The sequence below is a fragment of the Syngnathus acus genome, chromosome 2 (assembly GCF_901709675.1).
Source record: "Syngnathus acus chromosome 2, fSynAcu1.2, whole genome shotgun sequence".
NCBI classification, from domain to species: Eukaryota; Metazoa; Chordata; class Actinopteri; order Syngnathiformes; family Syngnathidae; genus Syngnathus; species Syngnathus acus.
The window spans coordinates 5,629,014-5,651,426 of record NC_051088.1 but is presented as its reverse complement, the minus strand read 5'-3'; the positions used below and the strand labels follow the sequence as shown (position 1 = coordinate 5,651,426).

General features: G+C 40.4%; 1 protein-coding gene across 10 annotated transcripts in view; it reads left to right on the top strand.

The window, feature by feature from the left end:
* The window catches only part of LOC119133942 (neural cell adhesion molecule L1-like protein), a 55,695-nt gene that overhangs the window by 28,199 nt on the left and 5,083 nt on the right, over positions 1-22,413 (top strand). For 3 of the 10 annotated variants that reach the window (XM_037270300.1, XM_037270289.1, XM_037270281.1), the window contains exons 13-29: positions 680-846; positions 1,371-1,536; positions 1,622-1,746; positions 1,996-2,100; positions 2,595-2,792; positions 3,114-3,184; positions 3,254-3,476; positions 5,069-5,184; positions 6,016-6,220; positions 6,363-6,485; positions 8,182-8,364; positions 14,939-14,959; positions 15,404-15,469; positions 15,890-16,003; positions 17,060-17,221; positions 17,978-18,154; positions 20,242-20,311. In XM_037270300.1, the coding sequence (XP_037126195.1) occupies positions 680-846; positions 1,371-1,536; positions 1,622-1,746; positions 1,996-2,100; positions 2,595-2,792; positions 3,114-3,184; positions 3,254-3,476; positions 5,069-5,184; positions 6,016-6,220; positions 6,363-6,485; positions 8,182-8,364; positions 14,939-14,959; positions 15,404-15,469; positions 15,890-16,003; positions 17,060-17,221; positions 17,978-18,154; positions 20,242-20,311 (2,292 nt within the window). Of the gene's footprint in view, positions 1-679; positions 847-1,370; positions 1,537-1,621; positions 1,747-1,995; positions 2,101-2,594; positions 2,793-3,113; positions 3,185-3,253; positions 3,477-5,068; positions 5,185-6,015; positions 6,221-6,362; positions 6,486-8,181; positions 8,365-14,938; positions 14,960-15,403; positions 15,470-15,889; positions 16,004-17,059; positions 17,222-17,977; positions 18,155-20,241; positions 20,312-21,051; positions 21,128-22,413 lie in introns of all 10 variants that reach the window. The other 7 variants (XM_037270343.1, XM_037270334.1, XM_037270316.1 and 4 more) reach the window with 7 other exon arrangements.

The following is a 22,413-nucleotide window of genomic DNA, read 5'->3' as shown; positions in this document are numbered from 1 at the left end:
CTTATACTCCGGTGCGACTTATAGTCCGAAAATTACGGTAGTCATTTGATCTCAAAATAACTAACTGCCTTACAGTTCCCATTTATGAGCCAGTTTAGTGCCATGGGAAGTACCAATTAAGTGCACTATATGACATACGCCTATCGATTTGACCAGCTACATCTGTAGCGGGGGGTTATGTAAGCAACTCAACAGGGATAGAAATAGAAGGTCACAAATTGAGAGCGCCTAAAATTGAAATGAACACGAGCACAATCGGAACGGGCTGACTACAGAGACACTTGGCTGTTATGCATAAGACGTAAGAGTGAAGGGATGCAGTTTGTCAACAAGACTACACATAACAGTGTGGTGTCTATATCTGGCTAGTCTGCCTCTTCACCAAAGTCACACGGGATAGACTCCAGCTCACCCGCGACCCTAATGAGAATAAGCGCTATAGAAAATGGATGGATGGAGTTATTCCCACTGTTGCAATAGCCTACAGCAGCTTCCACTCTTCTGAGAAACTTAGTTCGAGAAATGTTGGAAATGTTGCCAATTCACCCTGAAGAAAATAAATATACGTGATATTGTGAACACTGTAAAATATTGCTTTTAATTTAGTTCTGCATAATGGAACTTGGCTGTCAGATATGGAGCAACTACTGTATATGAAAGCATTCTTGCTCTCTCTCAGGGCCAAAGATGAGACTCTAGCAACCATTGAGGGAGAAAGATTTGTTGCCCTTCAGAATGGGTCATTACAAATCTCCAGTGTAGAGAAGAACGACAGCAGCAAATACGTCTGTGTTGCAGATAACAGCGAGGGCAAGACATCTATCACGGCTGTTCTGGCAGTGAAAGGTAACACAACAAAATACGAAAATTGCTGAAGTATTAGTAAACAAGATAGTCCTTCAAGGTCCAAGCACAAATGAATCCAAATGATGACAAATGAACTTATTACCAAGAGTTGTACTGGTTGACAGAAATTAGATGCTTGGCCTGAAGGATGACGGGGATTTTGGATGGCAGTTTATAATGACTTGGTTTCAGAAAATGGAATTAAGTGCATAAAATTGGCATATTTTCTTGAAGTCTTCATTTTTAATACTGATATTTATTGTACATTTTCAAATAAAAAAAAAAGTTAGGTAAAGCAATTTTATGCAAACCAATGTTTTCTTCAATTGAAATTGATGCTGTTCCGTGTCTCATTGCATTCTGAAAGGAAATCAATTTAAGATGCAATTACTAATTATTTAGTCAATCTCCAAACAAACATACATTCTAAACTTTTGACTTAATAAAGTAGCCGCCTTCGGCAGGTATGATATCTGAAAATACGGTTCGGGCAATCTGACCTGTTTTTTTTCTTCTGTTGCTAGACCCCACACACATTGTCAATGGACCTCAGGACATGCAGGTCATCAGTGGAACCACAGCCCAGTTGACGTGTCAGGCCAATTATGATAAAGGTCTGGAGGACTCCTTTCAGTTGTCTTGGATCAAGGATGGAGAGAAGATGACATTTTCCATCGAGGAAGATTCCAGGTTTGCAGATGCCATCAAACTTTTCCATTGCTTCTGTTAATGTATATTTACAAAGCATGACCTAATTAACGCTTTTTATGTTCAGGTACTTTTTGGGTGATGGCATGCTGCAGATTATGAGCGTGAACCTGAATGATGAGGGCGTATATACATGCATGGCCAGAACACGTCTGGATGAGGCCAATGTTTCTGCAATTCTCACGGTGCTCGGTAAGTCTGTCTCACTAAGAATGTATGTTTTGCCACATTGATATGGTCAGCATAGTGAGTCGTGAATAATAATATATAAATAGTGACCACCACATAAGAAAGCATACAAGCTTTATTAGAAATGACCTACTTTGTTGGTGCCATACAATGTTTTGGACAATATATTACCAATGTGTAACTCATTCGAGTAATCATCCTTGTTTAATGCTGAAAAAGCTATTGTGACCGTAATGTTGGTGTGTGTTGCAGATGTTCCTGATGCCCCGCAAAATGTAGAGATAAGTGAACTTGAGAATCAGAGACATATCCGTTTGACTTGGGTACCTGGCAGTGATCACAACAGTTCCATTATAGGTGAGGCAAAACTGATGTGAATTATAGGTTCTCCTTTTTAATAAATGTTCACAGACACTTTGTCCCTTTAAAAGTTTATTACAAAGTTTTTGTGTCATTTCTGTTGTAATGTCACAGTTCCCAACAATAGAATAAGGCTGACAGAAGTTGAAATATTGAAATGTTTTCTATGCTATTTTGTGTTACTCTAAGTGTTTATCTTGTGCATCTAGATGTGCAAAAAGTATTTATTATCTCTGATAACAAAAGGGCAAATATATTTTCTTTCCCGGTTAGTTTACACATTGTCTTCAACTAATCATCACATTGAATTAGTTCAAATTAATTAAATTATGTCTTCATGTTGAACCACACTTTGACCCTTCATTAAGATAATACATCAGAAACGCAATGTCCATACATGATTTCAGAAGTTCAAATGAGTGTGCTGGTGTGTACGTGGGTGCGTGATGAGAATTAAACGTGCACTGCCCCGATCTCCTGCATGAATACAGAATTCATTGTGGAGTATGAGGAGAGCCAATGGGAGCCAGGCAAGTGGAAAGCACTCCACAAAATCCCTGGTAACCAGGCAACAGCCGAGCTGGCACTCCACGGACATCTTAATTACCAGTTCAGAGTGTACGCAGAGAACGCTGTTGGACCTGGCCCCCCCAGTGAGCCCACTGAGCGCTACAAAACCCCCCCAGCGGGTGAGACTCACTCACTCACTCACTCACTCACTCACTCACTCACTCACTCACTCACTCACTCACTCACTCACTCACTCACTCACTCACTCACTCACTCACTCACTCACTCGCGTGAATCTGTGCTTTCTGCTCTGATGAAATTTTCACAGTTCTTTTAAAATTGTCTCGGGCCAGCCAGAATGACACTGTAATTCTGCAGCAGTAAGCTTACTTAGCTTTGAACAGCTTTGTTCCACAACATTTTGTTGCAGCTTCATGTTAACAGTACTGTATGTATATAAATTAGAATTAACAATCCATATTTACAAATACCCTTCAAAGCTCCTGATAGGAACCCAGAAAACATTAAAATCGAAGGCCACCAACCTCATCAAATGGACATCAGCTGGGAGGTAAGGTTTTACTTTACTTAAATATTTCCATATACTGGGATCCAATCCAATGAAATATTGCCGTTGTAGCCACTGCTGCCTGTTGAACACAATGGCCCAGGCCTGGAGTACAAAGTGAGCTACAGGAAACTTGCTGTGGACGACACCTGGACAGAACACATGATCAAAAGACACTCCTTTGTTGTGAGGAACACGTCAACGTTCATCCCATATGAGATCAAAATTCAGAGCAGGAACAGCCTTGGCTGGGGACCGGAGCCTAAAATTGCTACAGGTTATTCTGGAGAAGATGGTGAGTGCATATTGCACCAGTTACTACACATATAGCACTTATTTATTGTGGATATGCTGGGAAACAAGCTTTCATGCTCATACTTCAGTGCATCATGCAACATTTTCCCAAGAGATACTAAAAGCAGTGTGATTTTTTTCCTTTTCCAAATGGTGTTCATGAAATGGCTGCAACTATAGGAGCTGTCCATTTAATTCAACAAGCTTGAGTTCCATTGAACAACGGAAGTCAGGATGAGGGAGGGAGAGGTGCATGCACATACTGATTTTAAATACCCTAAACCTTTCTTTTCTTTTCTTTTTTCCCTTAACGCTAATCTTAACCTTTTTAATGGGTTAGCCCACACTGATGACCAGGTAAAATTTGGCAAGTGTGGGCTTACTACTCTAATACACAACACAAGACATATCATAAAAATATCATAATATTCCCACGGACAATAGAGTCTCCTCCCATAATCCAGAGGACTGTTGTGGAACCAATACTGACCTGTGAGAGGCAACATGGTGCCACAGATGATACAGACTGCCAGGAAATAAAAAGACAAAAGAGAAGAAGCTTGCCTTACTGTTGTTATCTTATCTGGTAATTATATTACAGTTGCTAACTCTTCTCTTATCATTTTTATTGTGGTGAATTAAGGACACGGTATACAAACACTCAGCACAAACATCCTCTATTCTCGCCTGGTCTTGAGGTTGTATCCTCAATGCCTTTCCTTCTCCTTCACATAACAATCACATTGTTTATTGCTTGACTGAACTATAAAAATGTGATTGTAAATATAGATCAGATTATTATTATTTTTTTACTATTGTTGGACCTATTCTTTTTTTCTGGCAGAGATAGAGGTTAACAAAAGCCCAACACGCCACACCACAGAATGATTGCTGAGGATAATCTTTTTTTTTTTTTTCTTTGCCATTTCAACAATGGTGACATCATTCCTCAACATTCACACACAAATTCCAGGGGAACGTTCATTTGTAGATACATTAAACGTCCCTTCTCTCTTAACTTGAGGCTCAACGAGCTCACATTGGATGATTTCCTGAATTCTTTGTTTTATGGTATCCCATCCCGTCTTCAGTCATCATTCGCCATTGTCTACGGGAAAATGTGTCAGGTTAAGTTCTTTCCTTTTTTTCCTGTTTGCCTGTGCCGCTGTGCTGTAGTGACTTCTCCCACCCTCGAGTGCAGCAGGTGGCAAATAACCTTTTGTAGAGCTGTGAGATCTGAAATGTACCACTTCTGTCTCTGAATCTGCGCGACCTTTATTAGATCACGACGCGCTTGGCAGCGTAGGCCGACTGAGGCGTGATGCTGCTGATGTCGTTGCTAGAGTCTGCTTAGCTTCTGTCCTTTCCAGCAACCATGTAGAGCAGAAATTATGTAGAGCTTCATTTTGGTGTCTCCCCCCTCTACATAAAACATGATTTGGGGCATTCTGTGTGCCTGCTCATTTGCTACCACCATTAGAAGCTCAACCAAAAACACTTGCACCAGCATTTCTGTGCAGTAATGTTTCTGAGTCCATAAGCTTGACTGTAGTCTCTGTAGGGTTGTGTAACCTCCCTCCATGTGTCCTTTAGTTCCCACCGCTGCGCCACGGGATGTTGCGGTGGAGCTGATTAACACGACTGCGCTGAGAGTAAGCTGGACCCCGGTTCCGCCTGCCACAGTGAGAGGTCATCTAAGGGGGTACCATGTGAGTTTTCATCAAGTACCACCCCCAAAAATTTGTATGCCTGTGCAGATAATCAAATGAATAATCGTTTTTCAAATTTTAATTGCCTGCTGGTTTGGTATTGTCAAGCGGTGTGCATGTGATTGAGGACCCAAATGCAGGGAAGCAGCGAGCCAAGTGAGTTTCAAAACTGCATATTGGTGACGTCCAGCCAAAACCTGTCACAATTTGGGAAATGTCATATTTTGGGGAGTGAGATTGTTGATTTGGATGATATAAGAGAGATATGACAGAATGATGTTATGTTTTTAACGTACCCATACAAAAATTGGAATGAATTCTCCAGCTGCCGAGGACAACTCAGCATACACTCTGGAAATTGAATTCCCTCGCCCACTTGTTGCTGTTGAACAAATTTCAATTATGTCACACAACACCCACCTTGTAGTGAAAGTAAAAGGTCCAAACATCGCATCTGACCAAGGCTTGTTATTTTAATGAAGTTGTTAACATTTGAATCTACTCAAAAAAAATCTTCTCAGATATACCATATGCAGTACACACAAAGTACTTTTGTTTTCTCCGCTAAAACACTTCTATATGCTGCATAGAGTATTTCCTTCAAATAATTCCTAAATTGGTCAGCTTTGCTTGAATTAATTAACGGGTTCTGCATTGACAATACGACTGAAGCCCCCAACATGATCATTGTTTTTCATCGACTTTCTTCAGCATAGTTTCTTACCTTAAATGACAAGAAAATTGGAAGCAAAACAGCTCTGTATTTAGGTCAAGGTGAATGGAAAATGTCTCCCTCGTCGGCAGTAATTTACCATTGCCTGCTTCTTACAGGTTCACTGGCTGAGGAAGCGAAGTTTCCTGAATCCTGACAGGATCTTGGCTGAGCGCCACACGCTGTCATTTCCTGGGAAGAGGACTCATGCCATTGTGCCCAGCCTTGACGCCTTCTCAGAGTATTCGCTCACTGTCAACGTCTTCAACAAGAAGGGAAATGGGCCTAGTAGTGACCCAGTCACCTTCACCACTCCAGAAGGAGGTGAGGCGATGACTCCAACTCTATATCGATCCAGCTCCTGATACTCACAACTTTCACACAAATGTAAAATAGACAAATAAAATCTCAACTAGTTCTTGGAAAGGTGATATTAGTTTTATACCTATTATGCTTTTTTTGACAGTTCCAGGACCAGTGCCCATTCTGACTACCTCCAATGCCCAGAAAGAGTCCATCCGGCTTGTATGGGGTCCACCACTGGTGGCAAACGGCATCCTGACTGGCTACTTCCTACAGTACTACCTCAGTATGTGTACACAAGCGCACGAGCGCACGCACGCACGCACACACACACACACACACACACACTCGCACGCATGCACACACACACACACACACACACACACACACACACACACACACACACACACACACACACACACACACACACACACACACACACACTCAATAACTTGCCTGATACCTGATCTATACACGCATACTAAAGCGCTCTGGGATTTTACGCATTAATATGTGTCGCGCATTTGATTTTACGTGTTGTGGGAGGCCATGTGTTTGGTGCAGAAATGTTGTTTAACAGGTTTAGCATATATAAAATGTTTAATGTACATTTAATTGACATGAAAACCTCTTTTTCTTTAAAACAGCCATCTCCATTTGGTTATAATGTCTCAGGTTCTTAAATGTTTTTCAACAGCTACAGTATGTTATATTTTTACATTAGACCGGAAACAAATTTGCTGCATTGAAGATATACTGAATTTTCTGTAGTTTTTCGTGGTCATGCCACGTGTTTGCATTGCCACTTGGCATGTTTACTTTTAGAATTTAAGAATAGGACACTGACAAACCATTGGGATTTCTCTCATAATAAGACTTGTTATCGATTTTTATGTGTATATATATTAATTTCCCTAGTGAACCTATGTTCTGGGTTGAATATAAATTAATTGGAATAAAGAAAAGCTCTCTTCTCATCTGTATGAGTCAATGTTAAACTCTAGATGGCAGTGTTTAATTCTGAACTAAGCCCCACCAACGCCCCAAAGAGTGATGACTTCTTACGTCTTCTAACGTCTCGCATCCTCTGGGACTGCAGATTCTTTTCCCAAAACAATCATTCATGTCTAGGCTGCTTTTGCCCCGATGCCCTCCCCCATTCACAGGCTTTTCCCAGATGCATGAGAAATGTTGGTGAGTGAGGGGCTTTGCTTTTTACATTTTCATTGGCTGGATAATGTTGTGATATGATAGCACCAGAGTCTCTTCTATGTCTGCCACATTTCAAAATATAGCTGTGGGTTGATTGTGCCAACCTAGTGCCCCAGAGCCATCCACTCTGTGCGTCCAAATTAGTGGATGACTAGCCCGATGGCGTTCATCAGCACATGAAAGACCCTAAATCGGCGTTGAGCTGTTTTGGCTCAGCATCAGCCCTCACCTGCATTTCAACATTGGCATCGATATTGCTTTTTACACAGCGCACACGTGCTGTGCTTTGATCTATAATGCATGTTGGGTGATATGTTCGACTGCTCTTGATTGCCCCTATATTCCCACTTCCTTGCACCGCCTACACTTTATGCAAATGTTTTCTTCTTTCTTCTTCATTTGCTAGTTTTCTTCAAGTTTTGCTACTTTGTTTACCCACTTTTATTATGCCGACTGTCTGTTTTGCCACCTCCCCTCTTCATCAACTGCCACTTGTTAAAACTCTTCCCTTCTTTTGAGTTCTATGAATTCCACCGCATCTCCCTCTTGACATCTTAATGTATTCCTGCTCAGCTCACCTGTCACGACGCGTATCAGCGACATTTGCCTTCTGCATGAGTGAGCATTACACCTATTCATGCTTCCACATCCCTTGGCCGTTGACCCTTCTTTCAGTATTGTTCCATTAACATACAACATGTGCTTGTGACGTCTCAGACGTCCGCCACGTCCCTCCGCTCACTTGAACTGACATAACCTCTTTCTTGTAGTTAATGAGACCACAAAGGAGGCGCTCGATTTCCGGGAAATAAACATCACAGGGCCCGACACCACCCACTGGCAGCTGGAGGGCTTAGAAGAGGGCAGCCTCTACCGCTTCCACCTCAGTGCCTGCACTCGGGTAGGGTGTGGACCTCCACTTGCGCAGGAGAGCAGCACTGTCACTCCAGCACGTGAGTAGACAGAAAAGATGCATAATGGAGGAGTGGATGATGGGATTTATGCTCTTGTAGAATCCAATGTGACGGTTGTATCGGTATTTTTTGGGAACACTCAATCTTGTCTGATCTGGTTAGTACTTGAATTGGTTTTTTTTCATATATAAACCACACTGGACTATAAGCCGCAGGTGTTTCAATGTTTAATAACCATATATAAGCGAATATGCACAAATAATATAATATCATAAAAACATGAGAAATTCATAGATAAGACGCTCTGGATTCTAAGCCGCAGGGTTCAAAACTTGTGCAAAAAGTAGCGGCTTATTGTCCGGAAAATACTGTACCTCAAAATAGGCTCCCAAATAGAGAAAAAGATTTGTACTCAGAAACAATACACTAGTAAGTTTGTCCACAAAACATTTCTGTGATGGTGGTTGAACTATCAAAACAAACCAAAATCTTTTTCTCACCTGCTTGTCCTCATTAGGGTGATAACTGGAGCCTATCCCCTGCTAACTTTGACGATCGCATTCCAAATAGCAATGGTACAATAGAGATTGGAACTAACCTAACCGACATGCCACTTGTCATGATTTAAATTTCATACAACGTGCATTAAAGTGAACCACAATGTAGTAGTGCATCAGAAACGACGCTCTACTGTATCTTTAATGTCCAGTGAGAAGCGGACAGAATTGTTGCAATAGATTTCCATAGCAGGCGGTTGCAGTAAAGCATCTGTAATGTGCATTCTTAGTTGATGTAATTGAGAATAATGAATATTCCTTTCCAATGGCAAACTTCTCAAATGCTGCAATTGGCTGGCAACCATTCCAGGATATACTCCGCCTCCTGCCCAAAGTTGGCTGGGATACGCTCCATCTCACCCGCAACCCTAATGAGGACAAACGCGATTGAAAATGGATGGCTGGAACTCCTCCAAAGGGGTACATCTGATGAATGCAGTATTGCAACTAGAATGTTCATCAGCATGTTGCATACAAAGTACTAGAGATATTGAGATGAGGTATGCTAATGAGGGTGAGAGCAACACCTCTAACATCTTTTATCTGTCGTTATGAAATGTGAGATTTATTTTGTGTTGGTGATAAATGTTTGGCATTTATTGGTATTCTGTGGTGCTATATTTCAAAATATCAGGTGTGTAGTTCAACTTTGGATAGGTATCAAAACAACAACAAAAAAACTATCCACGTTTTTCTCCCCATGTTCTAATAAAATAATAATAACTGCATTGGTGTTGGCAATTTGTGGTCCACACCGTGAGTAATTATAGAATCATTTAAATTCCAATGATATGTTTACGCTCCTGTGAATATCAGATTTAAGGGGGGGCGGGTAAGTATAATAATATTTTTTTTAAAAAACAGTCCATAAAACTGTAAAACAAACAAAAAATGATTAGTTATTGGTGGAAATATTGATTTACACAAGTGTTTGTAGCTTTGTTTTCACCAGTCTGGACTCAATATTGACTGAACAGTAAGCAAGCTTCTTCGCCTGTTTTTTTAAACAAAGAACTTTCCTGGCAAGTTTTTTATTCCTATTAACAATTCATATTTTTATATACACAAGTATACTACCTAGGATTGTTAAATGTCCCTAATTTATTATAACTGATCACAAATTAATCAAATGGAAAATGGTTTGTTTTAACCAAATTAAAAAGGGTGAACATCCTCTGTCTTTTTAGTTGTTGTCATAATGAACAAACAAGGGAATATAATTAATACATTTAGGAAATAAAATAGACAAAAAAAATCCAATAAATTAATAAACAACAAAAAGTGAGCTTACTTATAATAGTAAATGATCACTTTGTTTTTAATTTTTTTTAAATTATGGCTTAGTTAGAGACCAATTAATTTATGGCCCTTAGAGGAGCTTTATTATGCCAAATCAACCTTTTGGAGGATTTAACCTTAACTCTGCAACAAAAAATAATAAAGTGGTGCTTTTCTCCATTCATTCTTGGTGCATTCCTGCTAATTCCTCCTCTCTAAGCACCAGTCCTGCCTTATCCAAGAAAACGACCGGGTCTTCACATTGTGATGTCACAAAGTGAGGAGCCTCCCCGTACCGCCCATAGCAGACTAAACACACGCCCAGATTCTCAGAGCTGTACCTACAACCTGAGTTGAGATGCAGCTGTTCTGATTTTAGAGCATCAAATAAATGATAAAATCTTTCCACGATTCTCCTGAAATGTGCTCAAGTATTAGTCATTGGTTTCAGTGCATTGAATATTTTTGTATGTAATTTTGAGATGTCCTACTTTTCAATGACAATCCACTCAGACATACGAAGCAATACACAGTATCAAGTTTTATACTATGGGTCAGTTGCACAGGCTCTCTATTGGGCAACTCCCTCACCTCGAAGCTTCGATTTATCCAGTGACTCCGAGTCCTGTTGTTCCTGAGCAAACCCACCTACTGCTAGATTTTAATGTGATCTACACACACCAAATGAAAATTTAAACAGAACTCGTAGAACACTTGATTTTTTTGTTGGACCATGTAATTTAACTCGGCCTGCTTCAACCAGAACATGTTATCTGTATCAATTCCGTTCAGGCTGCACTGTAATTTCAGCACAGTTAGTGCACAGGCAACACAGAGGCCATTCTGAGTTTTAGAAAACAAGCCCTCGATACACCAGGTGGAAAATGTGGCCGTAAAGGGAGATATTTGTCCTCTCTTTAATAAAGGTTACTCATACCTTTGTGGCTTTTAGGTTTCCTTTGAGGGTTTCTCAACTTTCTCCCTGCCGTAAGATTCATTGTTTGTAAATGCTGCTTGGTGGAAAGATCAAACTGGTTTTGTTTGGGGAGTGTGATCCTCCAGGCATCTTGCTCACGATGTAATATAGGACTGCCAATAGTACCATGCAGGAGCATCATGAATTTGGAGACATTAATGTGCAATGATTGAGAGACAGTGTGGGGGCTGAAAAGAGAACGCTGGGAGCAAATAATTCCACACACTGAAAGGTTTCTTTTATATTTTACCTTTAAGGTAAAGTTATTTGTCAACGATCTAGTAAAAAGAGGATTTTTCTTTCCTCTTTGGGTCGTTTAAAAGTTTTACAAAAGACAACTTTGTCAGTGAATCAGCTTAGAATGAAGTTTATCTTCCATTTTCTGGAGAAGGTGTTGTGTTTTTAATGCTTTTAAAGCTTTTTTATTCACATGTATAGTACCGTAATTTTCGGACTATAAGTCGCGTTTTTTTTTCATAGTTTGGGTGGGGGGGCGACTTATACTCAGGAGCGACTTATATACATATATATGTTTTTTTTCACTTTTTTGGGCATTTTATGGCTGGTGCGACTTATACTCCGGTGCGACTTATAGTCCGAAAATTACGGTAATTTTTATGAATTACATTCCAAGGAGGGCGGCTCGGTGGCGCACTGGGTAGCACGTCCGCCTCACAGTTAGGAGGGTGCGGGTTCGATTCCACCTCCGGCCCTCCCTGTGCGGAGTCTGCATGTTCTCCCCGAGCCCGCGTGGGTTTTCTCCGGGCACTCCGGTTTCCTCCCACATCCCAAAAACATGCTTGGTAGGCCGATTGAAGACTCCAAATTGTCCCTAGGTGTGAGTGCGAGTGCAAATGGTTGTTTGTCTCTGTGTGCCCTGCGAATTGGCTGGCAACCGGTTCAGGGTGTCCCCCGCCTACTGCCCGATGACAGCTGGGATAGGCTCCAGCACGCCCGCGACCCCCGTGGGGACTAAGCGGTTCAGAAAATGGATGGATAGATGGACATTCCAAGGAGTATTTCATTCATTCTAGCTCAAATGCATTGAGATACAGTAACAGTTTCTTAGTGTGAGATAGGAAAAAAAGGAGAATGCAGTAACTATTTACAGTACATTGCTGTAATATTAAGATATGCAGACCACTGCCACATAGCTCATTTCACAAACAAGTTTAGAAAAAGATGACATCACAAAACTGATATGGAAAGCAGTCATAATGGCATTTAAGATTAAAAAGAACTTGATTTGTGTGTGGCCAAGATGAGATTAAATGCAAATTAGTTGAAGGATTTCTCTACAAAAAAAAAAGGAACAGAATCAAACAGGGGAAAAAAGTCCATTCCCTTCCTGGGGTCTCATGAGATAAGAGGGCATAAGCGATAACGTGGGTTTCAAACAAGACAAACAGCATCAAGTGCACATATTGCGACTCAAATCTCAAGTCGCAGGAAAGAATAACAACAAGTAAACCACAGGGATTCAAATATTTGCTCTCTTGCACCACATTTGAGCTCGCGGCTTGTTATCGCCAATGTGTTAGTTGGTAGCTTTGAATGTAGGTAATGCTGATAAAAGGTTCTTTTTAAAAAAAAAAAAAAAAAAAACAGCAATCAAGAACTCTTCAGCATCTCAGCAGCCAAAAATCAGCCATCAGCGGAATCAGAGTATTTTAGGACAACACACACACCGACACACAGCAATAGTATTTCTTTTCATAGTTACGGTATTGTATTGACTCAAGTGGAGAAATGACTGAAGAAAAAGAGAGAGATTGAGCACATTTGAGTCGGAAACCGGTTTCAACAGCTCAGCTAATTTTCTACATGATTAGAGCTTTTCCATCCTTTTAGTCATTTAATATTCAGTGTGCATCATTTTATTTTATTTTATTTTATTTACCCAGGCAAACAATTAAGAACAAGTTCTTATTTACAACTGCGGCCTAACCATTTTGGGACTGTTATCAGTATTTTACGCCGTGACGTGACATTCTTTGCGGGAGCGTATCGGCACTTACGCATTCGCCGTCAGCCCGTTACAACATCGCTCCGTTCCTTTCCACCTGGTTGTACTTGGCCTATTGAACTATTGCAGCTTTTAGGCTGTGGTATTTTATTGAACAAAGAAAATAGACACAATGGACTTTCACTGCTTGTATGTCTTGCTACAACAGCAAGGAACTTCACACCGACATGCAGTCGGCCGACTTCCATTTGGCGAAGAATGTATCCCTCAGGAGATATGGAGAGGCATGAAACAAGAGAGAGAGGACTAAATTGGACAGGCGAATCAATCCTTCTGGATCCATGTTACCAGCCAACCGACAAACTGTTAGAAAACTGCAGTTGTTCCTTTACATTTAAACTGAACTTGTAGCAGACATGAGTTATTATATACAGGTTGTCATCTGGAGATTACAATTTCATCTATATCCTGGCACTTTTGCACTGGTCAGTCACTCCAATATTGCGCCTCCTTTATCTAACAGTTTCAAGCAACATGTGCAGCAAGAGGAAATAAAGCTCAGCACATCCGTAATACTAAATTTACAGGCAAAGGTAGCTCTTCATTATTTTCTCTAGAAAGCAGTATTTCACATTTTATATATTATTGTATGATGATTTATTGTCTTTTGTGTTTTATGTACAGCTCTTTGGTACAACTTGTTAAAGTGCTTAATAAATAAAGTTTTGTATCGTGGCAAAGTGTGGGTGAGAATCTGAGCGCTCTTTTTCATGCAAGAGGGAATCCAAGTAATTAGCAATATCATGACAGCTTGCCAGTGTAACAAGACTGTTGTGATACAGCCAAAGGATTAATACATCGCAATAGGAAAAAGGTGTTTTGAAATATAAGACCTTGAAACAAACAGTTCTTGCACAATAGGCATTCATAAACACACAAAAAATGAGACATTTCAAGGAATGTGTGCTCACTTGATGGCACCACTTTTTACTATTTAAAGCATGCAGCAACATTCTACATCTACATTTTCTGAAAATATTGAAATTATATGATGGATGGTTGGGTATTTTGTGCTTTTGTTGAAATTGCACAGTATAATAATGTGCATGTTAGTGTGCATGTGTGTTCACAACTTCAGTCTTGTTTCGTCACATTCTGTAGTATCTAAACCAGGGGTGGCCAACCAGTCAGAGACTAAGCCACATTTTTTTACTGTGTACCGCAAAGAGCCTCATACCCCCCCCCCCCCCCCCCCCACACACACACACCCGAATGGGTTTGCCCCTCCTCCTTTGCGGGATTTCACCTCATGGGCATGCGCGTTTGACGAAAATACCATATTGAACTCAAGCGAAGCGAACACGCAGCGTTTGATGAAAATACCATATTGAACTCAAGCGAAGCGAACACGCACAAAAACAAACAAACAAATAAACCCACAAATGTTGATATGAACATAAAGGAGCCGCATGAAACCCGGCAAGGAGCCGCATGCGGCTCGCGAGCCGCGGGTTGGCCACCCCTGATCTAAACAATGTCATTAGTTAAAAACTAATTCAAAAGCATAGACTTGCAATCCCCCAAATATAATGTATATCTCATGCTGAAAGATATACATTATGTAACGCTATGGGTGAGCACTGAAAAAACTACATAATATTAATAAAATGTTAGTTAGATTTCTTTTTTAAATCATCCATTTGTGTTCACTGGGATGCACCACATGTAAAGGAGAGATTTACATACAGTATTGCACATGTTCAACCATTCACACTGTTTTTCTGTTGAAAAAATGACTGATAAAAATTCATCTTTTTTTGTATTTGTTGACTGCAGCTGAGGCTTCTGTTCATAGCAGTATGTATGACCGCCCGCAGCCTCTGACATAGATGTAGTGCGACATGGATTGTAGATCTCAGTTGTAGAATATTTATGTAAGGCTTGGAATTTTTATTTTTCTATTTGGAGTTGACATTGAGGTTTGTTTGTAAGTTCATAGAGTGTGCTTCTTCCATCAGTCTTACCAGTAGTAGTTCATCACACAGTAGAACCTTTAAGGTTGAACAGAAGGCTAAGGTCTCGCGCGTCAACATGGATGACGGCAGTTCAAGTACCGAGAGAAAGTCTGTGCGATTTCAAAGGTGATTCTTTTTCCAGAAAATGTGTTAAATTGGAGAGTTGTGTAGCCTTGAGGGTGTTTCCAGCTCAGAGGTTCTACTGTGGTAGTTTCTGCTTGCTTCAACGTTTGCTTGCTTATTCTTTGAAGCATGAATCTAACATTTGAGACTTGTGTCATTGCAGACCACAACTGCTCTCTTTCCTTTCCTCGCTTGATCCCAGGCCGTGCTACTCATCCTCCTTCTTTAGGTATAAGCAATATGGACTTCGGCTCATGCTCCCCGTGATGCCATCTTCAAGTTTCCGAACTTTTAACGAAGAATGAGATTCAATGTATGGAGTTTCTTCGCTCTGTTTGGCTCGGGCGCCAACTCTGCTTAAAAAAGGAATAGAGTCACATGCACCCACTAGCGCTACATTGAGCCTTCATAAGCCCAAATCTAGCTCTGCCTAATTAAGTCTGGTGGTTGCCTTTTTTAACTGTCATCTCGAAGGGCTTCCTTTTGCTGCAAGCTGCACTGTTCTCAAACCGCAAGGGATATTCTATTTGCTTCTGATAATCCTCTTTTTCCTGCCTTCTGTCTCTTTTTTCTGTGCCTGGTCCTGTTTTCCTCTCCCTCCCTTCCATACTTTCCTCTGTCTCCTGCCTGTTTCTTTACACTGTCTCAGTTCCAGGCCTGTTGAACATAAGCTCTTACGTGAGCGACACCTATGCCAAAATCAGCTGGACTGCGAGGGAGGAGCAGCAGGACTCGCAGCTTTACGTGGCATATATGAACAACCGTAAGCTTCTTGCGACAGCTCCACCCCGACACAAGTTTTAGGTGATCGAATATCACACTTCAACATTTCCCCGTAAACATTGCCTCAATACCGTAGATATTTCAATTGTATCACAGGATGCAGTGGAAACTCTTAAGATCAAACTTAAGCAATGTTGCTTTTTTCATTTCAAGGATGGCATTGTGGGTGGTGGCATTCATGAGCAACCACCCCTCCCCAAATGAGTTACTGTGCCCCCCCTCACAGTTTAGCCTTTTCATGCCAAACTTTATATTTATTTTTAAGCTACGTTTAAATGTATTTATTAAAGCCACTAATCTGTGAGGTAAAGTTAAAAATAAATCAAAACAAAATAAAAATGAGAAAATGTTGTTGAACATCCTCTATACACAAATGTGATGGCTTTACCAAGTGAGCTTTCAACCAGGCCCAACATTTGGCACCTCCTCAAGAAGTTGAGAATTCATTCTCCTTTCTAACAAAGTTGTTTTTCAGACCACAGCGGCACACCGCTGCATAAATCAATCACTTGCCGCTTCAACCCATCCAAAGCAAAACCGTGTGTTAAATGTTCTCAATACCAACCATGGTTTGTGAGTGTTGATTGTGTGACAAAATGCGCTTTCTACTCTGGGCTAAGAATCTCCCACCCACACGTATCTGCTCAGATGCCGACACTGGTCATTTCAATTATTTTTCACATTTAAAATTTCTAAAAAACGCCGGACAAAATACAATGATCAGCTTCAGGGTGAAACCATTCCTATCACAAAGCTCTAAGTACCATTGTGACACAAGTGTAATAAGAAATGAAATATTGTTAAAAGTAAAACTAAAGCAGTCGCATATTTATACATAATACTAATTGATGGTGGAAAAAAACAAACTGCAATAAACACTTTAACAATGACAAGCTAAGGTCAGAAACATTTCGTGGCTGGCTCAACTGAGCTCACAAGTGTGTTTCAACTCTCTCGCATCATGTTATTATTCCCTGCCAGGATGATTGTTTAAGATTTGCTGCTGGTGCACTTGTTGTGCTTGGCTTGTGTGTAGGTGATGGTAACTGGCGAATATCCGAGGCGGTAAACACGTCTCGACGCTTCCACGTAATTGACGGGCTCAAACCGGGGACGGTGTACACAGTGCGCCTCATGGCCAAGACTTTGCTCGATAACGCTAGCATTTTCGAAGACGTTATCCACACGCAAGTCAAAGGTAAGGGGAGGCAAATTAGTTGTGTGACGTCAGTAGCGCTTAGTGTTGTCTGCTGTTACGGGCCGGCCCAAGGCATATGCAAACTAAACACCTGCTTAATGATATATATGATTTAATTATTTAATTTTATATTTGTTTTTAAACCATTTTGTCACCTTGTTTAAGGTACTTTTGTTCCGTTCAATAACTATTGACATTTCAATGTAGATTTTCTTTGTATTATACAATTTTGCTGATATTATTTTGATTTTTTTTTTGCACTTTTTCTAGTTCCTGCTGTTGCACTTTTTTTTTTTTTTTTTACCACAAATAATACTCCATATGACACTTTGAAAATGAATGAGTGGTTTAATTAACACTGAAACCATTTTGTTCCCTTTAGTAGTCATTGGTGATATTCCGTATTCCAATGCTTTGGCAATTGTGTGAAACAAGCCCAATCTCTTCCTGTCGTGTAATTATTAAAAGGTTGCAACTGATTATATGCATTATCATCTATTAATATTCATCAATGACTGGTCAATAATCAATATTATTGCCAGAAATAGATAGCACCAAAATTGAATTTTGCTTCGGGCCCCACACTAGGATTGGGCCGACTTTGCTGCTTTGGCACAGTTTGATATTCACTTAGTGCAGGCTGTGTTCCTGCTCAAGGGAATAAGTGTCATCTTCTCCAGCTTGAATCCGTGCTGCCCCTTTGACATAAACGTTCATAAACTGCCGTTTTAAATGCTTCTTTGATGTCGTCTGCAGGCGTGGCAGGCCGTCAAAGAAACATATCTACCAAGGGCTGGTTGATCGGGACTATGTGTGCTGCAGCGTTCTTCACGCTCGTTGTCCTCACCGTGTGCTTTACGCGGAGGAACCAAGGTGGCAAGTATGCAGGTACGCCGCCGCCTGGAAGACAAGACATGCTCGCCATGGACAAAGGTCAGTTAGTCTTTCAACGGGTTTTGCTATAGGGTCTCCTGTGTCTTTTTTGGAAGTCAACCAAAATAGTGATACCTTGACTGACATACATCATCCCCCTTGGTTTGGATGTACATCAACTTTTGGCCTTGGTTTTGGTTGATCTCCTGAAAGAATGGGCCTCAACCCTAAAAAACCCAAACTCTTTGCATAGTGCATGCATGTTCCATGTCTGCATAATAATCTTATCAGGCCTGACTGCGGGGAATAAAGTGATCATGACAGAATTCAACTCTTTTCTCTGTCCTGAAGATTTTGTAGGACGACTGGAATACTAGTATGGAAGTTAAAGAAACTTGGAGTTCCAACTAGTCCAGTAGTGGAACGCAAATCCTGAATCCAAACTAAAGTAGGGTGAGACGGACAATATAAAGTAGCTTAACATCAGGTGTAATTTTTTTCCGTAAATTCTTTCATAATAATAGAAGAACATGGGAACAATAATAATAGAACTAAAAAAAGACCCATAGCTGAAAGCTTATACACAAAGGTAATGCACAGAATGAACAAAATAAATGAGATGTTTTTTTTTCCTCATATTCCTGTACCACCTATTAAAAAGCAAGTCTTGAATTAGCCTTAAAAAGGATTTTAAGTGTTAAGTGTGTCTTCCCTGAACCTGTAATTACGAGCTTAGGGTGAGGAAGCTTTAATTAATGAGGTAGCTTCTGTCACTTCTCTATGCAATACAAAGTGTTAGTGAGTTCCTACCAAATTTCCAGCACAGTAGGGTCTGACAAGCTTGCTAAAGCATGTGAAAAATGTTTTGCATGCCCGTGTAAAGTCTTTCTTCTGAATAAAAAAAATCCTGTCAAGGTGGATGAGGCAGTTCCAACTTCTCACCTGTGCTTGTGCACCCGCTGGGCTTCTGTGCTTCTTCATAGAAGAGAAATACTCATTCTCCTCACATGTACTTTATTTCCTCACAAGCTGTCTTCTCCCTTGCAACCCACCTCAGCGTGGGTAGCTTTTGACAAGTCTTGAAAAATTTCACAAGCACTTTTGGACCTCCCATTTCTTTTCCACCCATTTCTTTATATAACAATGTTTTTTTTACTCTGCTCAGTTCAATTTCAAGGCAAGAATAGATAAAAAGTAAGGAATAGAAGCTCTTCGTACTCACACTTGATAGAATGTTTACACAAATCATTTGTTTGTTTTCACCAGAGGCGTAGCCAAGCCGGGGCGATTAGGACTCCCTGCGCCCCGGTTGAAAAAAAAAAGAAAAAAAAAAAAAAAAAAGAAAATCGAGCTTTTTCGATTCTTCATTTTCATGCCGTTTTTTTCTTTCGGTCTTGCGCGAATGTGCTTGCGCTATTCTATGTGCGCGATGTTATCCATTCACCGTTTGCCTCCCGGACGTTGTTTTAGCGATCAGCGAACGGCGTGGGTGATGTTCGATTTTATTTCCTGTGGGCGTGCGCCCCTACTGGAAAAATTCCTGGCTACGCCTCTGGTTTTCACTCCTGTCTTTTGAAATTGAATTCTGGCATGCACTCAAATGTTTCCGTGTTGATTTTGCATTATTGCAGCTTGGATGTTAAGTGGCGCTTTAGGTTTTTTGCAAGCTTTGCCTGGCAGAAAACCAACAAAATATTTTAGAGGTGCTAATCGCCTATCAAATTAATTGATAACTATTTTTGATAATATAATAAAAAGAGACCTTGATTGGTTTAGAACGGTCTAAATTCTCAGAATTTAAGCTTTTCAATAATAAATATTATACAATTTCTCCAGTCCAATATGAAAGAAGGCTAACGCTTTGTGTTGCATCAAAACGAAACATTTGGAAACATCTGCTTTGAATTTTGTCCATTGTCTGAAATGTTGTTTTTTAATTGCCAAAATAATAAACATATTGATCGATTATTAAAATAATCATTAGGTGCAGCACCAAACTGTTTTATTACAGTTTTAGCTATCCTTCTGCGGGCACACACAGGAAACCTAACAATTATATTATTGTAGGTGTGCAAATTGTGGCTAAGGTCTGTCCAGACAAAACAAAATCATGTCTAATAGCCAAAATGCCCCAATTGTTTTTGCAGTGAAAGAGAAGGAAGACCACCCTGATGAGGAGTCACAACCCATGAATAATGACACCTTCTGTGAATACAGGTAAGCTGCAGCATTTCATTTTAAGGAACCGTCCATTGATCAATGTGTGCAGAGCCCATTAGGCAATAAAGGCAAATGGTAAGGGTGCTTTGAGGGGGGCATCACAAAATCGAGAAAAAAAAAGATTCAATCATATTTAAATGAGTTATGTATTGCTTAACGTTTTCAAAGGAATAAGCTAATATTCAAATCTTCTCTGTAAGGGGAGGGGCACATTTATTGATATGACACCAGAGAACTTTGTAATCATGTCAATCATGGGGCACAGGGAAGAAAACAAATCCGACAGGAGAAAATAAGATCATTTAGCACAGTGTACTAAGTTGATGGCGTCTTTTTCTGTGCCCCCCATTAGCCCCCACCCCGACCCAAGTCGAAGGCAAAGTGCACTCTTTACTGTGTGCATGGGTGGAGTTTTCTTCCTTTTGGTATTTTGTTAGATGGCGTCAGTCTTTGACATTGCGGAAGCAGAACATGCATAATAGGCAACCTGTATTTATCAGGGTTTTCATGTTTATATTTTAAATTACCAATATTGAATTATTCTTAAATCATATTCTAAATTGGGTGACATCGTCCTATATATTAAAGTCACAGATAGAAGGGGACCACTGTATAATATCTCACCTTGTGGACCATAGTGGGTAAGGCCGGCTCTGATTGTGTGTAATGAAAAAGCTACATGTTGAACACACTTTCAATTTCCTTTTACTGTCATTTCTTTCTTCCTATCCAAAAAGCAAACCTTCCGCTCACGAGCTTTACGAGGATGAGCCTAGAAGACACTTTTCAACTTTCCATCATGAAATTGGCTAGGTAATCACACAGAGTAGATGAAATTAGTTGAACTAGGACCTAGTAAATGTGTTGTGCTCCCTTTAGTCAGATACAGAGCCTTTTGAATTGGACTAAACATAAGCTTGTGTGTAGTTTGTGTATTGCTTGGGGCATCAGTAGTTTGTTTATTGCAGTGGTTTAAATATGCATGTATGTGTTTTTGTGCCTCTTACTTTATGCTGCGCTATCATTTGAACTGAGTATTGACAGGGACACTTCATCTAAGCAACGCAAAGAGATTTAATACGAGACATGTATGAAAAATGCAGTGGTGCTCCGACTGATGAGCCATGACGCCATGCGCATAATTTTAAACACATCTTAAATCATTTTGCCCCATTGGAATCAATGCAAATACCATGAAACCTTCCAGCCCACATAAAATACCATCATTGTGGTCTTGTCCTTCAAAAAATACAGTATAACATAATTAAATACAATATAAAAAAGTGTTTTTGCATCATAATTTCATGCTTCAATGCTCAGAATCACCTGCACTTCTGTCACATTCACCAAAATCGCATTACACCTCCTGTGCCACAACTTTGACCGGTTTTCAGCTGGTCTAAGGTCAGGTGCGCCATGGCCTTATTACAAAAGAAAAAGGCCACAGTCCACTGAAATACCCAGTATGGTGCAGTGTGAGCTGCTAAATTCCCAAACACACCAAAGGATGCTTGCACGAGCACGAAAATGAGAATATGTCTGTTCTTATGTCCAAACTCGTATGTGCTTTTTATGAAAATAGATGTTTTGGGCAGTGGATGCAATTCCAGGTCATTTTCTATAACTGCACTACTATCAATTCTATCATTCTATGTGGCACGGTCATGTATGTGTAAGGCGATAGAGAGGGAAAAATATGAGGAAAATGGCACCAGAATAAACCCATCTCCTCTTTCAGCACCATTTACAGCACCATTTACTTGTCAATACACAGCCCAGTGAGGCCACTTAATGTTTCAAAGCCACAGGCAGGGGTCAGAGATTCTAACCTGTGTAGTCCAGAGGCAGAAAAGGATCAATGAGTCACACTGACTGAAATCACATATTCAAGTGCTCAAGACTTCCACAGCAGTACTCTCTTTGCCCCATGGGGCTCGAGATGAGTGGGCGGAGGGTTAACTTGGCTGTTGCATTGGATGATTTGATACTATTCAGCTTTGGATGGCAGCAGCCAATGACCGTGTCTTAACTATTTATCTTTTAGCCATGTACAGTGAAAAACATAATGGGACGGATGTTGTTTAAAGACAAAGATATGG